Source organism: Ylistrum balloti, unplaced genomic scaffold (assembly GCF_031769215.1).
Source record: "Ylistrum balloti isolate Yb309-2 unplaced genomic scaffold, AGI_CSIRO_Ybal_v1 Utg370902, whole genome shotgun sequence".
Classification (NCBI taxonomy): Eukaryota; Metazoa; Mollusca; class Bivalvia; order Pectinida; family Pectinidae; genus Ylistrum; species Ylistrum balloti.
In genome coordinates, this window is record NW_026782512.1 from 20,606 (window position 1) to 32,811 (window position 12,206).

Genomic DNA, 12,206 nt, shown 5'->3' on the forward strand with positions numbered 1-12,206 from the left:
TATTCTCTTAAGATAAAAAAACATGCCTACAATCCTTAATTCATTCCCAAACTTGAATATTGTTTACCTGTTTGGGACCCCTATAATGCTAACTAAATAAACGAAATGAAGAAAGTCTAATTTTGTGGCACAAAGTTCTTTTGGAACTGACATCATAATACCAGCTCTGTTACTGAAATGATGTAAACATTACACTGGCTTCCCCTTCTAACACTCAAAATATACTTCAGACTTGTATTGCTTTACAAAACTCTAAATAATCTAATTATTACAATATTTCAGCAAACACAAGAACCAGGTCTTCTTAACACAATACTTATGCTTATAATCACTCTATGCAGACATCTCAAGACACCTGTAAATTTTCTTTCTTTTCTCTCACATTCAGTCACTAGAGTCTCCTCATTCAGTCACTTCAGCTGACACTGATGAAGCATTCATAGCTGGCCTTCCAATGTCGCATCATCCCTCTACGCTCTACGTCTGTCTATGTACAAAGCTTTATACCCCAAAAAAAGAAAGAAAAACACTGTTTTATATTCCATCCTATGATATATTATCATCAATCTGTTGATGAATTGTCATTATCACGAAGGAGAATCATGTAAAATTTATATGACATAACAAGTATTCTGATATCTCTCAGACAGGGAAATTCATCATATGTTAATTTTTACGTCTGGCCAACCGTTTGTATTTAATAACAAAAGGAGGTATATTCATGTACAATGTACACAGAGAAGTTGATAAAACTTTAGTGTATTGAAGTTGAAACCAAATTTCAGTCTTTATAATATTATGATACAAATATATTCCACTTTATTGACAGTAGATTGGTGAGATGGCTGGCCCAGAGTGTCTTCCCTTTAAGACAGTTGAAGATGTACTAGAGTTTAAACCAGAGAACTATAAACTCTTTGCTGCAACAGAAACTTTAGTCAGAAGAATTCCAATTGCTAAAGATGCTCCAAAAACAATACTTTGTCATGATATGAGAGGAGGATATTTACAAGATCGGTGAGTAAACATTTCAGTTGTTAGCAAATAATGTAATTCTGTCCTTTTTTTTTGTTAAACAAAAAATAATTTTTATGGTACAAACACTCTTGTTTTCCAAAAAAGTAATGCTCATATGTGTGATTTTGAAAACTACGAATGAAGGAATCAAGTGGATTCAACTTTTTGTTCAAACCAAAAGGGACAGTTATCAAAGGCATTTAATAGCAGAATATTTTGACAGGAATTTGACTCAATTAAGGAGTGCTGTATCATTCAGAAGACCACTGTTCTTAATATTTTGACAAGTGTTATCATGATGCAAGAATGTAAAAGAAAAAAAAGATAAATGAGTGGTAAAGAGGGCAACATACACACACACATATATGATAAAAATTTGCAAGAAAATAGCACTTAAGACTATAGGCCTTCTTTGACTTCTTTTGGACCAGATTTGTTCAGGGATGTTTTGATGCAGACAGCTACAGGTTCTACCATTGGCAGTATATAGATGCTTTCATCTACTTCAGTCATAACCTTGTCACCGTGCCACCACCAGGCTGGACAAACACTGCACACAGACATGGTGTCCAGATGATGGGTAATCTTTGTCATAAGCATGAGATGTTAATGTATTGTGCTGGTCCAAACCTTTGTGATATGTCATATGAATGTGATTAATATACCATGTACATGACGTGTATACAACATGTTTTAATTCAAATTTACTTTATTTCAAATTTCCATTTGTTCACCATGTTCTTTATTAGATACATACATGCATGTCATTTGTAAGTGCTGAAGTAACATTTGAATGTTTAGGCACACTGATCACTGAATGGGATGATGGGAAAAAGCGCTGTCATCAAATCATTGAATCTGATGACAGCTACAAGGCATTTGCAGACAAACTAGTGGCAATCACACAGCACTATGGCATGGATGGCTGGCTGGTTAACATTGAAAATGTGGTGGAGGTAAAATACTAAAAATGGTGTACATATCATGATATAATATAGAACAAATATGTTAATTACTATATTCTGTATAGTGTACACATATCTAATCTATTTGTATAACCATTTACCATGAAAAGACAGATGACCAAAATTGTTCAGTTAAAGAAAATAATCATGATTTTTAAGGGTAACATGGCTGAATTTAATCACCAATATCAATATCAGAGCCTTTGATTAAAATTGTTAATGATTTTTTTGTCTGAAAGCCTGACAAAGTGCAGCGACTGTGTGACTTTGTGGCGTACCTCACAAAGTCTCTCCATGAGGCGATTCCTGGGTCGCAGGTGATTTGGTATGACAGTGTAATAAATACAGGAGGACTTAGATGGCAGGACGAACTAAACGAAAAAAATTGGTATGTTTCGTTACAAATATACATAAATCATTTTGTTTATTGACAAATTTTTTGTAGGCCCATTATTTAATGCTCTTTACATATACAAGTCTAATAATCTATGTGATCAGTATTTTATAATATTAACCTTCAGTGACATGTGGAAGTTTACTAGATTTGAATGTTTCTCCGGTTTCCATCAAAGTACTTATACATCATATAAACATTTATTAATTGTGTATTAGAGGCAGTTTGTGATGACTTAATGCCATTCTGTTAATCAGAATTAGCACACACACATTTGCACTATTGTCTTAGTATACAGAGAAAACATGGGTCTGAACTTGGCAGTGCTATAGGATATCATTAAAAAAGCTAAATAAGGTGTATATTTCAAGAACACATGTATTATTTATTCTGTTTGTCATACCATACTGAATTTGATAAGATATAAGATGTAAGGTATTGCTGATTGCCAGAGCCCTGACAGGTTGTCAGAATTTCATGTTTACAAAGAGCGAGGAATTCTTATTGTCATCAATATCCAAACAGAAGTATATTATGCAGATAATCAGATCCCTTCCAGGATTTTAATGTCTTTCCTTTTGTATGAGACAACAATAAACGAGAAAAGTCAAACAACATGTCAAAAAGTAGGTCATCCTTGATTTTTTATGGTGAAAATTGAATTAATGCAGGACATTATTATTTGACTCATCTCAATGATAAAAAAAAAACCCAAATCAGATAAGCTTTCAATTTCAATTAAGAATAACATTTATGTTTATTTTTCAGCATGTTTTTTGATGTATGTGATGGGATTTTCTTGAACTATAACTGGAAAGATAAGAGTCTGAGATGCTCTAAAGAGCTGGCAAATTCTAAAGGTAGGGCGATGGATGTATATGTGGGAGTAGATGTGTTCGGACGAGGCTGTCTCGGAGGGGGAGGATTCAACACTGTTGAGGTATTTACTCTTTTGTCCCATTGATCCTATTTATAGTTTCATGATATTCTGAAATGAAGTGAGTCTATATTATGTGATTTGATATGATTGACAAATATCTGAGTTGAGTGATTGAATTATATCTGAGTTGAGTGATTGACTTATTTTTGAGTTTGAGTGATTGACTTGTATCTGAAATGAGTGATTGAATTCTATCTGAATTTAAGTGATTCACTTGCATCCAAGTTTGAATGAATGTGATTTTAGATACAAGATATTTATATACTCAACAAGAAAAGAAATGCACTATAAAATTATGAATCAGCCTATGATATTTTGGGAAATTGGTACAAAATTTTATAGTCTACTCTTTACAATACTGTAGAAGAAAAGTTTATGTGACATCACTAGTGTTGTCAGCAGTTACTCAAAGTGGGATACCTGAAATCAAAATGGAAAATTAATGGGCTGAACTTAGAGCATTCATTGAAATTATTTGTTTGAAAAAATCTGGACTTGTTTGATCATGCTACATGATTTGGAGTAAAGAAGCTTCCAAAGTCAGACTATGACATCGTCACTCTTGGCTGATTTTAGGGTAGATCATTCTTGATATAATATCTGACCAAATATTCCATTATTTCCTGATAGCTAAGGTGTACTGCAGGGGGAACTTTGTGCATTTCTTTTTTGTTGAGTATAGTTTCTTCAGGGTTTAATAAATGTCTTTAAGTCCCTTACTCTCTTGTTAATCATATTTTTCAATAGTTTCAAAACTTTACATCAGAAATGTTGTGATTAAAAATATTGAAATTTGAACATTTGTTTTCAAAACAGTTTGATTTGACTTTTAATAGTGGCTATATACAGTGTTACTTTACATACACAGGCATTGACTGCGATAAGACAACATAACATGTCAGCTGCTATCTTTGCCATGGGATGGGTATATGAAACTCAAGGAGAGGCAAACTTCCTACAGAATGAAAACAGGTATAACATTTGATTCTTCACTATGAATTTAGATCAAACTGATTTTTTAATATTTCATTATTTAAGCTTTTCTTTTCAGATCATTTAAACTAAAACACATGTTTTGTAATGAATGATATTGGGTCAGTACTTTTCGCTTATGTTTTGTCTGGTAAATTTCATGCTAATAAGAAAAAGGTCTTCTCTCAGCAAAGTATCTCTGATACTGTTGATGAGAAAGATTCTATGTTATTATAAGCTAGAGGACAGGATTTAACAGACAATGAGATTGACTAAAATATTATAGATAAAATATCACTTACACAATGGGTATAAAATATCACTATGTATATTTAAAGGTTCTGGCGACTTCTGCACCACTTGCTTCCTGTGAGGGCGCTGGCCTCCAGTCATCTTCCCTTCTCCACCTCCTTCTGTCAGGGCTTTGGTCAAAAGTACTACTCTCAGGGACTGGTAAGGCATTAAAATATTTTCATATCAATAGTAATTAAAAGCTTTTGGAAATTGAAGAATGATTTTATGACCAATATGTTGTATAGATGAATAGAAATATATGTGTGTGTACGTAAGCTTACATTTTGGAGAGATCAAGAGTAAAGATGCATTAGTTTGCAGAGAGACTATGTTGTTTTTATCAGTCTGAGAAAATGACTTTGACATTCAGACACTTTGCCTATTGTAGGTGTCATAGATGTTCAGTTAGATAATGTATTAGTAAAAACATTTGATTTTTAAAACACACTGAATATCTAAGTTAATGAGCTACCCAAATGGACATTGACATTAAAATTCTATTTGGTATCTGTCAGGAGGTCAGTGCTGCTCCCTGGCACAACTTGGGCCTACAGGAACCTCAGCCCTCGCTCACTAATGCTCAGTTTGAAGGGGTGACTCCATCAACCTGCAGTATGGATCTGGTTACAGGTGCAGCATTACTAGGAGGCAGCTCTCTCCAGCTCCGAGCCAACCCTCTACCAAAGGACGGGTCACCTGTTATTTACAAGTAAGGACAAATGTCTGTTCAGATCTTTCTGATCAGGTCAAATCATCTTTTTAGATCCCTCTGATCAGGTCAAATCAGCTGTTCAGATCCTTCTGTTCGGATCAAATCACTGGGCAGGTCCTTAGAATACATCAGTTCCCAACCAAATCATTCATTCTTAGACTATATCATACTCACCAAGTAAGTTGTAACACACAAAAAAATCTGTTGAGTGACCTGGGTACACACACATATGCTGTGTCACAAGGGTACACACATCTAATGAGTTACCTGACCCCACACAAATGAATCGATTCACCAACATACACATGTCTATTGAGTCACCAGACCCCACACAAATGTATCGATTCACCAACATACACATGTCTATTGAGTCACCTGACCCCACACAGATCTATTGAGGAGTATAAAGATCTACTCTTTCAGCAGAGTACAAACACATTAATCAAGTCACCAGGGTACACACATCTGTTGAGTCACCTGGCCATGCACAAAAATGATGTATACACATCTATCATAGTTGCCAGATACACACATCTTTTGTGTCATAAAGGTACACACACCTTATTGAGTCACCAGATAAGTCTCAATGAGAAGGAGGGCAGTGCACAAGAATCATATCTCTTATTGTTATTTTTCATACTTAAATTTTTCCCAAACGGGGAGCATTACCCGTCTCTGACGGCTCTTGTTTGTATCTTGTGAACAAACAGATCACACACAAATCTAATCAGTGACCAGAATACACACAACTAGTGAGTCACCAAACCACACATATTTTGTGAACAAACGGATCACCCACACATCTAATCAGTGACCAGAATACACACAACTAGTGAGTCACCAAACCACACATATTTTGTGAACAAACGGATCACACACAAACCTAATCAGTGACCAGAATACACACAACTAGTGAGTCACCAAACCACACATATTTTGTGAACAAACAGATCACACACAAATCTAATCAGTGACCAGAATACACACAACTAGTGAGTCACCAAACCACACATATTTTGTGAACAAACAGATCACACACAAACCTAATCAGTGACCAGAATACACACAACTAGTGAGTCACCAAACCACACATATTTTGTGAACCAACAGATCACACACAAACCTAATCAGTGACCAGAATACACACAACTAGTGAGTCACCAAACCACACATATTTTGTGAACAAACGGATCACACACAAACCTAATCAGTGACCAGAATACACACACCTAGTGAGTTACTGAACCACTTATCTGTGAACAAACAGATAAAAAGCAATTAAATCTACTGATTCACCAGAAAACGTATGTTTTGTGAGTCTTCAGAGCAGATCAAGACAGATTCTTCTATATGTAGTTTTAAGTTGAGAATGTTATTGGGAAAGAGCATCCTATATGGTGTCTTATGATACCCTCTATGAATATATAACATGTATACAGAATAACTTTCTGTTTAGTTTAAGATTACCTTTACAGGTTATTCTGTGTGGAGTTTGAGATAAAAGAACCAGTGGTGATATCCTACTCCTTTAAGAATGAAGAAGTTGGACTTGACATCTTCTTACAGTGTGAGGTCTCGTGTGGCAACCAAACCAAGAAATTGTTTTTCAAGGGGGACAACTCTGACAAGACACCAGATACTGATAGTTCAACAGTTGTGTTTAATTCAACATCAGCCACCAACTTTGTAACCAGTTATCCCTTGCTAAAGAAGGCAGTGGTCAGCACAGCAAGTGACCAGTGGACAACAAGGTCTGTATTTATCAGGAAAACCTACTTTGTTCTGATGTAAGCTATAGAAATTATTAGATTTATCTGGCACAAATACATGTGCTAATTAAAGTGTTGGTAGTTTTGTAGAGCTTAAGTAAGTCATGAAAATGACCATATATGTTTGGAAAAGGAAAAGCATATGTATTAATATTTTAAGTATTTTTCTCTCATTCTTTTTCAACAAATATTTCAAATGTCCAGACAATCAAACATCCCATTCAGGGGAAGAAATTTCTTTGTCTTGTCCTCATGGGAGGAAAAAGATCCTTTATTTGGGCAGGAATAAAGGAATAAAACATATCAATGTGGAAGATTCCCCTCAGATGAAATTATGCATTGTTCATAATTTTCAGAAAGGTAAAATAAATATTCCCTGCAATTTGATTTTTCAAAGATTTGTTCAGATTTAGATAACAAATGAAAACTTGTTTTATTGTTTCACTCTTTTAACCAGGTATTATAGGGTGAACCCAAGTGACCTAGGAGAATTCACTCTGACATCTGTTAATGCCGGTTTGTTCTATCCAACACCACCAGATCAACAACCAGAAGCCCAGACTGTACAGCTGGGTCAGATTCAGGTAAACAAATACCGACAACAGACGAAAGGTCAGTCTGTACACCTGGGGTCAGATTTAGGTAAACAAACAATTACAACAGACCAAAGCCCAGTCTGTACACCTGGGGTCAGATTCAGGTAAACTAACACTTACAACAGACCAAAGTCCAGTCTGTACGCCTGGGGTCAGATTCAGGTAAACTACCACTTATAACAGACCAAAGCCCAGTCTGTACACCTGGGGTCAGATTCAGGTAAACTAACAATTATAACAGACCAAACGTCAGTCTGCACACCTGGGGTCAGATTTAGGTAAACTAACACTTGCAGCAGACAAACGCCCAATCTGTACACCTGGGGTCAGATTTAGGTAAACTAACACTTGCAGCAGACGAACACCCAGTCTGTACACCTGGGTCAGATTTAGGTAAACTATTACTTGCAGCAGATGAACGCCCAGTCTGTACACCTGGAGTTAGATTCAGGTAAACAAACACTTGCAGCAGACGAACACCCAGTCTGTACGCCTGGGGTCAGATTTAGGTAAACTAACACTTACAGCAGACAAACGCCCAGTCTGTACACCTGGGGTCAGATTCAGGTAAACTAACACTTACAGCAGACGAACACCCAGTCTATACACCTGGGGTCAGATTCAGGTAAACTAACACTTACAGCAGACGAACGCCCAGTCTGTACGCCTGGGGTCAGATTTAGGTAAACTAACACTTACAGCAGACAAACGCCCAGTCTGTACACCTGGGGTCAGATTTAGGTAAACTAACACTTACAGCAGACAAACGCCCAGTCTGTGCACCTGGGGTCAGATTTAGGTAAACTAACACTTGCAGCAGACGAACACCCAGTCTGTACACCTGGGTCAGATTTAGGTAAACTAACACTTACAGCAGACAAACGCCCAGTCTGTACACCTGGGGTCAGATTTAGGTAAACTAACACTTGCAGCAGATGAACACCCAGTCTGTACACCTGGAGTCAGATTCAGGTAAACTAACACTTGCAGCAGACGAACGCCCAGTCTGTACGCCTGGGGTCAGATTTAGGTAAACAAACAATTACAACAGACCAAAGGTCAGATTTAGGTAAACTAACACTTGCAGCAGACGAACACCCAGTCTGTACACCTGGGGTCAGATTTAGGTAAACTATTACTTGCAGCAGATGAACGCCCAGTCTGTACACCTGGGGTCAGATTCAGGTAAACAAACAATTACAACAGACCAAAGCCCAGTCTGTACAGCTGGGTCAGATTCAGGTAAACAAACACTTTCAACAGTTGAAAGTCCAGTCTATACAGCAGGGTCAGATTCAGGTTAACTAACACTTATAGCAGACAAATGCCCAGTCTGTACACCTGGAGTCAGATTCAGGTAAACAAACACTTACAACAGACCAAAGGTCAGTCTGTACACCTGGAGTCAGATTTAGGTAAACTAACAATTGCAGCAGACGAACACCCAGTCTGTACACCTGGAGTCAGATTCAGGTAAACAAACACTAATGATAGACCAAAGTCCAGTCTGTACACCTGGAGTCAGATTCAGGTAAACAGACACTAATGATAGACCAAAGTCCAGTCTGTACACCTGGAGTCAGATTCAGGTAAACTAACACTTAAGATAGAACAAAGTCCAGTCGGTAAACCTGGAGTCAGATTCAGATAAACTAACTTACAGCAGAAGAACGCCCAGTCTGTACGCCTGGGGTCAGATTCAGGTAAGCAAACACTTATAACAAACAGAAGCCCAGTCTTTACAGCTGGGTCAGATTCAGGTAAACAAATACTTATAACAAACAGAAGCCCAGTCTGTACACCTGGGTCAGATTCAGGTAAACAAATACTTATAACAAACAGAAGCCCAGTCTGTACAGCTGGGTCAGATTCAGGTAAACTAACACTTATAACAAACAGAAGCCCAGTCTGTACAGCTGGGTCAGATTCAGGTAAACTAACACTTATAACAAACAGAAGCCCAGTCTGTACACCTGGGTCAGATTTAGGTAAACTAACACTTACAGCAGACAAACGCCCAGTCTGTACACCTGGAGTCAGATTCAGGTAAACTAACACTTGCAGCAGACGAACGCCCAGTCTGTACGCCTGGGGTCAGATTTAGGTAAACAAACAATTACAACAGACCAAAGGTCAGATTTAGGTAAACTAACACTTGCAGCAGACGAACACCCAGTCTGTACACCTGGGGTCAGATTTAGGTAAACTATTACTTGCAGCAGATGAACGCCCAGTCTGTACACCTGGGGTTAGATTCAGGTAAACAAACAATTACAACAGACCAAAGCCCAGTCTGTACAGCTGGGTCAGATTCAGGTAAACAAACGATTACAACAGTTGAAAGTCCAGTCTATACAGCAGGGTCAGATTCAGGTAAACTAACACTTATAACAAACAGAAGCCCAGTCTGTACAGCTGGGTCAGATTCAGGTAAACAAATACTTATAACAAACAGAAGCCCAGTCTGTACAGCTGGGTCAGATTCAGGTAAACTAACACTTATAACAAACAGAAGCCCAGTCTGTACAGCTGGGTCAGATTCAGGTAAACTAACACTTATAACAAACAGAAGCCCAGTCTGTACAGCTGGGTCAGATTCAGGTAAAGTCATAAGTAAAATTAAATACTTAATTGTACATCACTTGATGATATAGGTGTTATAAGTCTGTGAGGTCATCATATATATAAATATCTAGCTGTATGGAGATATAGACAAATATGACTAGGTACATTTATAGCACTGCTAGGAAGTAATAGTATATGTGTTCTCTCCATTCATAGATCATACCCGAGTGTTTTTTGGACACTGATATCACAGTCACTGACCTATGTGTTTTGAAAAGTGATGAAGATGGTGTGACCAAGACACTAATGTGGAAATGCTCCAACATATCAGCAGTAAAGTACTTCAACCTATACAGCATGAAGGAAGGTCATCAGCTTTTAGGACATAGCAATTGTTCAACTTATGTGATAGCCAACTCCAAGTCTGCTACAACTGATCAAGGGGACACAACTCATCCAGCTGCAGTGATTGTACAGCCTGTCCTTAAACTAGGGTTTGCCCTTCCACTGTCAGCATGCCCAAGTGTAGAGCTGTAGCTTGTCTGTGATAAGACGTGAACATATTGAGGGTACAGGGAAATCTATTTATATCTGAAATTTGACCTATTAATGTTTATGTCCAAACAACAGGCAGCAATACCATGACATTGGGCTTGTTATAATGTATTCACTCAGGATTTTTTCGTCCGACAACCACCATGTTTTGAGCATATAAGATACACTGGAAAATGTATAAGAATTATTCTATAAATCTTGTGGAAGATTTCTTACATCTAAATATTTAACTATACATCCATGTCAGAACCATGTATTGTTATATACAGAAGAAATATTGCTTTGTGTGTTAAAATGCATTTGAGCTGTATTTTCAATTTTGTTGTATATTTCTACATTTTGTTTGCTCATATATTGATAACAACATATTTTCTGGTTATCACTTCAAGTTTATCTAATATTGTATATTAGTATTTTATGCTAACATGACTGGTTTTGTGCAATTTGTAGGGTATTGTGACTGCTCTGTTTTACATTAGACTGGTACATTAATACTTCAAAAAAATAACATTGTGCAATTTTATTTCATACACTCTTAATTTTGATATTATATGCATAATAAGTCTTACTTAGATACTGCTACTCAAAGGGACCAAATTTACATTGAGATGTAACTGTTTTCATATTTACTGCTAGACTAAGTCAACTTGCTGGTCAAATAAAAATAACAAAAGTTTGTGTTGTTGTGTACATGTATGACAAATTCATCAGAGAAAAAAGAAAGACTGATATTGCCATGTTTAATGTTTATGTCCTTAATAATGTCTTTAGTTGCAATTGAAAAGTCCAAAGCTATCAGTATTTCATTAAGGGAGAATTTTGTCAAATTTGTCTATCTGGTATAGACCGAATTGATTAAAATCATCCTTTTCAGCCCCTCCCCGTTCTCCTGTGTCCCTTTACTAAAACAGAGTATGTGAGAATGCCTCAGAAACAGGTACTGGCTGCAGGTCAGTAGTTTTTTTATGGGAACTCTGGCTTTCCTCCACCATCCAAACCTGGCACATCCTTTAATGACCTTGGCAGTTAATAGGACGTAAAGCGACAATAAAGCAAACCTCAGAAACGTTTTATAAGGTCAAGGTTTAGATGACAAGTCCCTACATCACACCATCTTCTGAAGATGTATGTGTACCCTTGAAATTTTCTGATAAGGCTGAACACTTTTAGATACTATATCATATGTATTTGATTGATGTACTTTTATTGATCTTTCTTAATCAATGTTTCACACCATTATATGTAATTTTACCTGTTTTCAATCCAATGAGCAGGTGCTCAAAGATATGTTCCCAAACCACCAGAAAAGGGTGTATGATAGAACGTCATTGTTGCACTTAAAAAAATCTTTTGAATATTTGAAGTGGTTAAGTGTAATCTTTGACACTGCAAACTTGACCAATCATCTTCATAATCTAATCGAGTGT

The 12,206-nt window shown here is 36.8% G+C and overlaps 1 protein-coding gene across 1 annotated transcript; it reads left to right on the top strand.

Annotated features, from left to right (window-relative positions):
- The first annotated feature begins 841 nt into the window (after window positions 1-841).
- LOC132559390 (cytosolic endo-beta-N-acetylglucosaminidase-like) lies at window positions 842-11,020 on the top strand. The gene is made up of 11 exons (XM_060224000.1): window positions 842-1,017; window positions 1,449-1,597; window positions 1,819-1,973; window positions 2,222-2,370; window positions 3,145-3,316; window positions 4,185-4,288; window positions 4,627-4,741; window positions 5,098-5,291; window positions 6,770-7,045; window positions 7,521-7,647; window positions 10,441-11,020. The coding sequence occupies exons 1-11, from the start codon at window positions 842-844 to the stop codon at window positions 10,759-10,761; spliced, it is 1,938 nt and encodes a 645-aa protein (XP_060079983.1). The 3' UTR covers window positions 10,762-11,020.
- The last annotated feature ends 1,186 nt before the right edge of the window (window positions 11,021-12,206 follow it).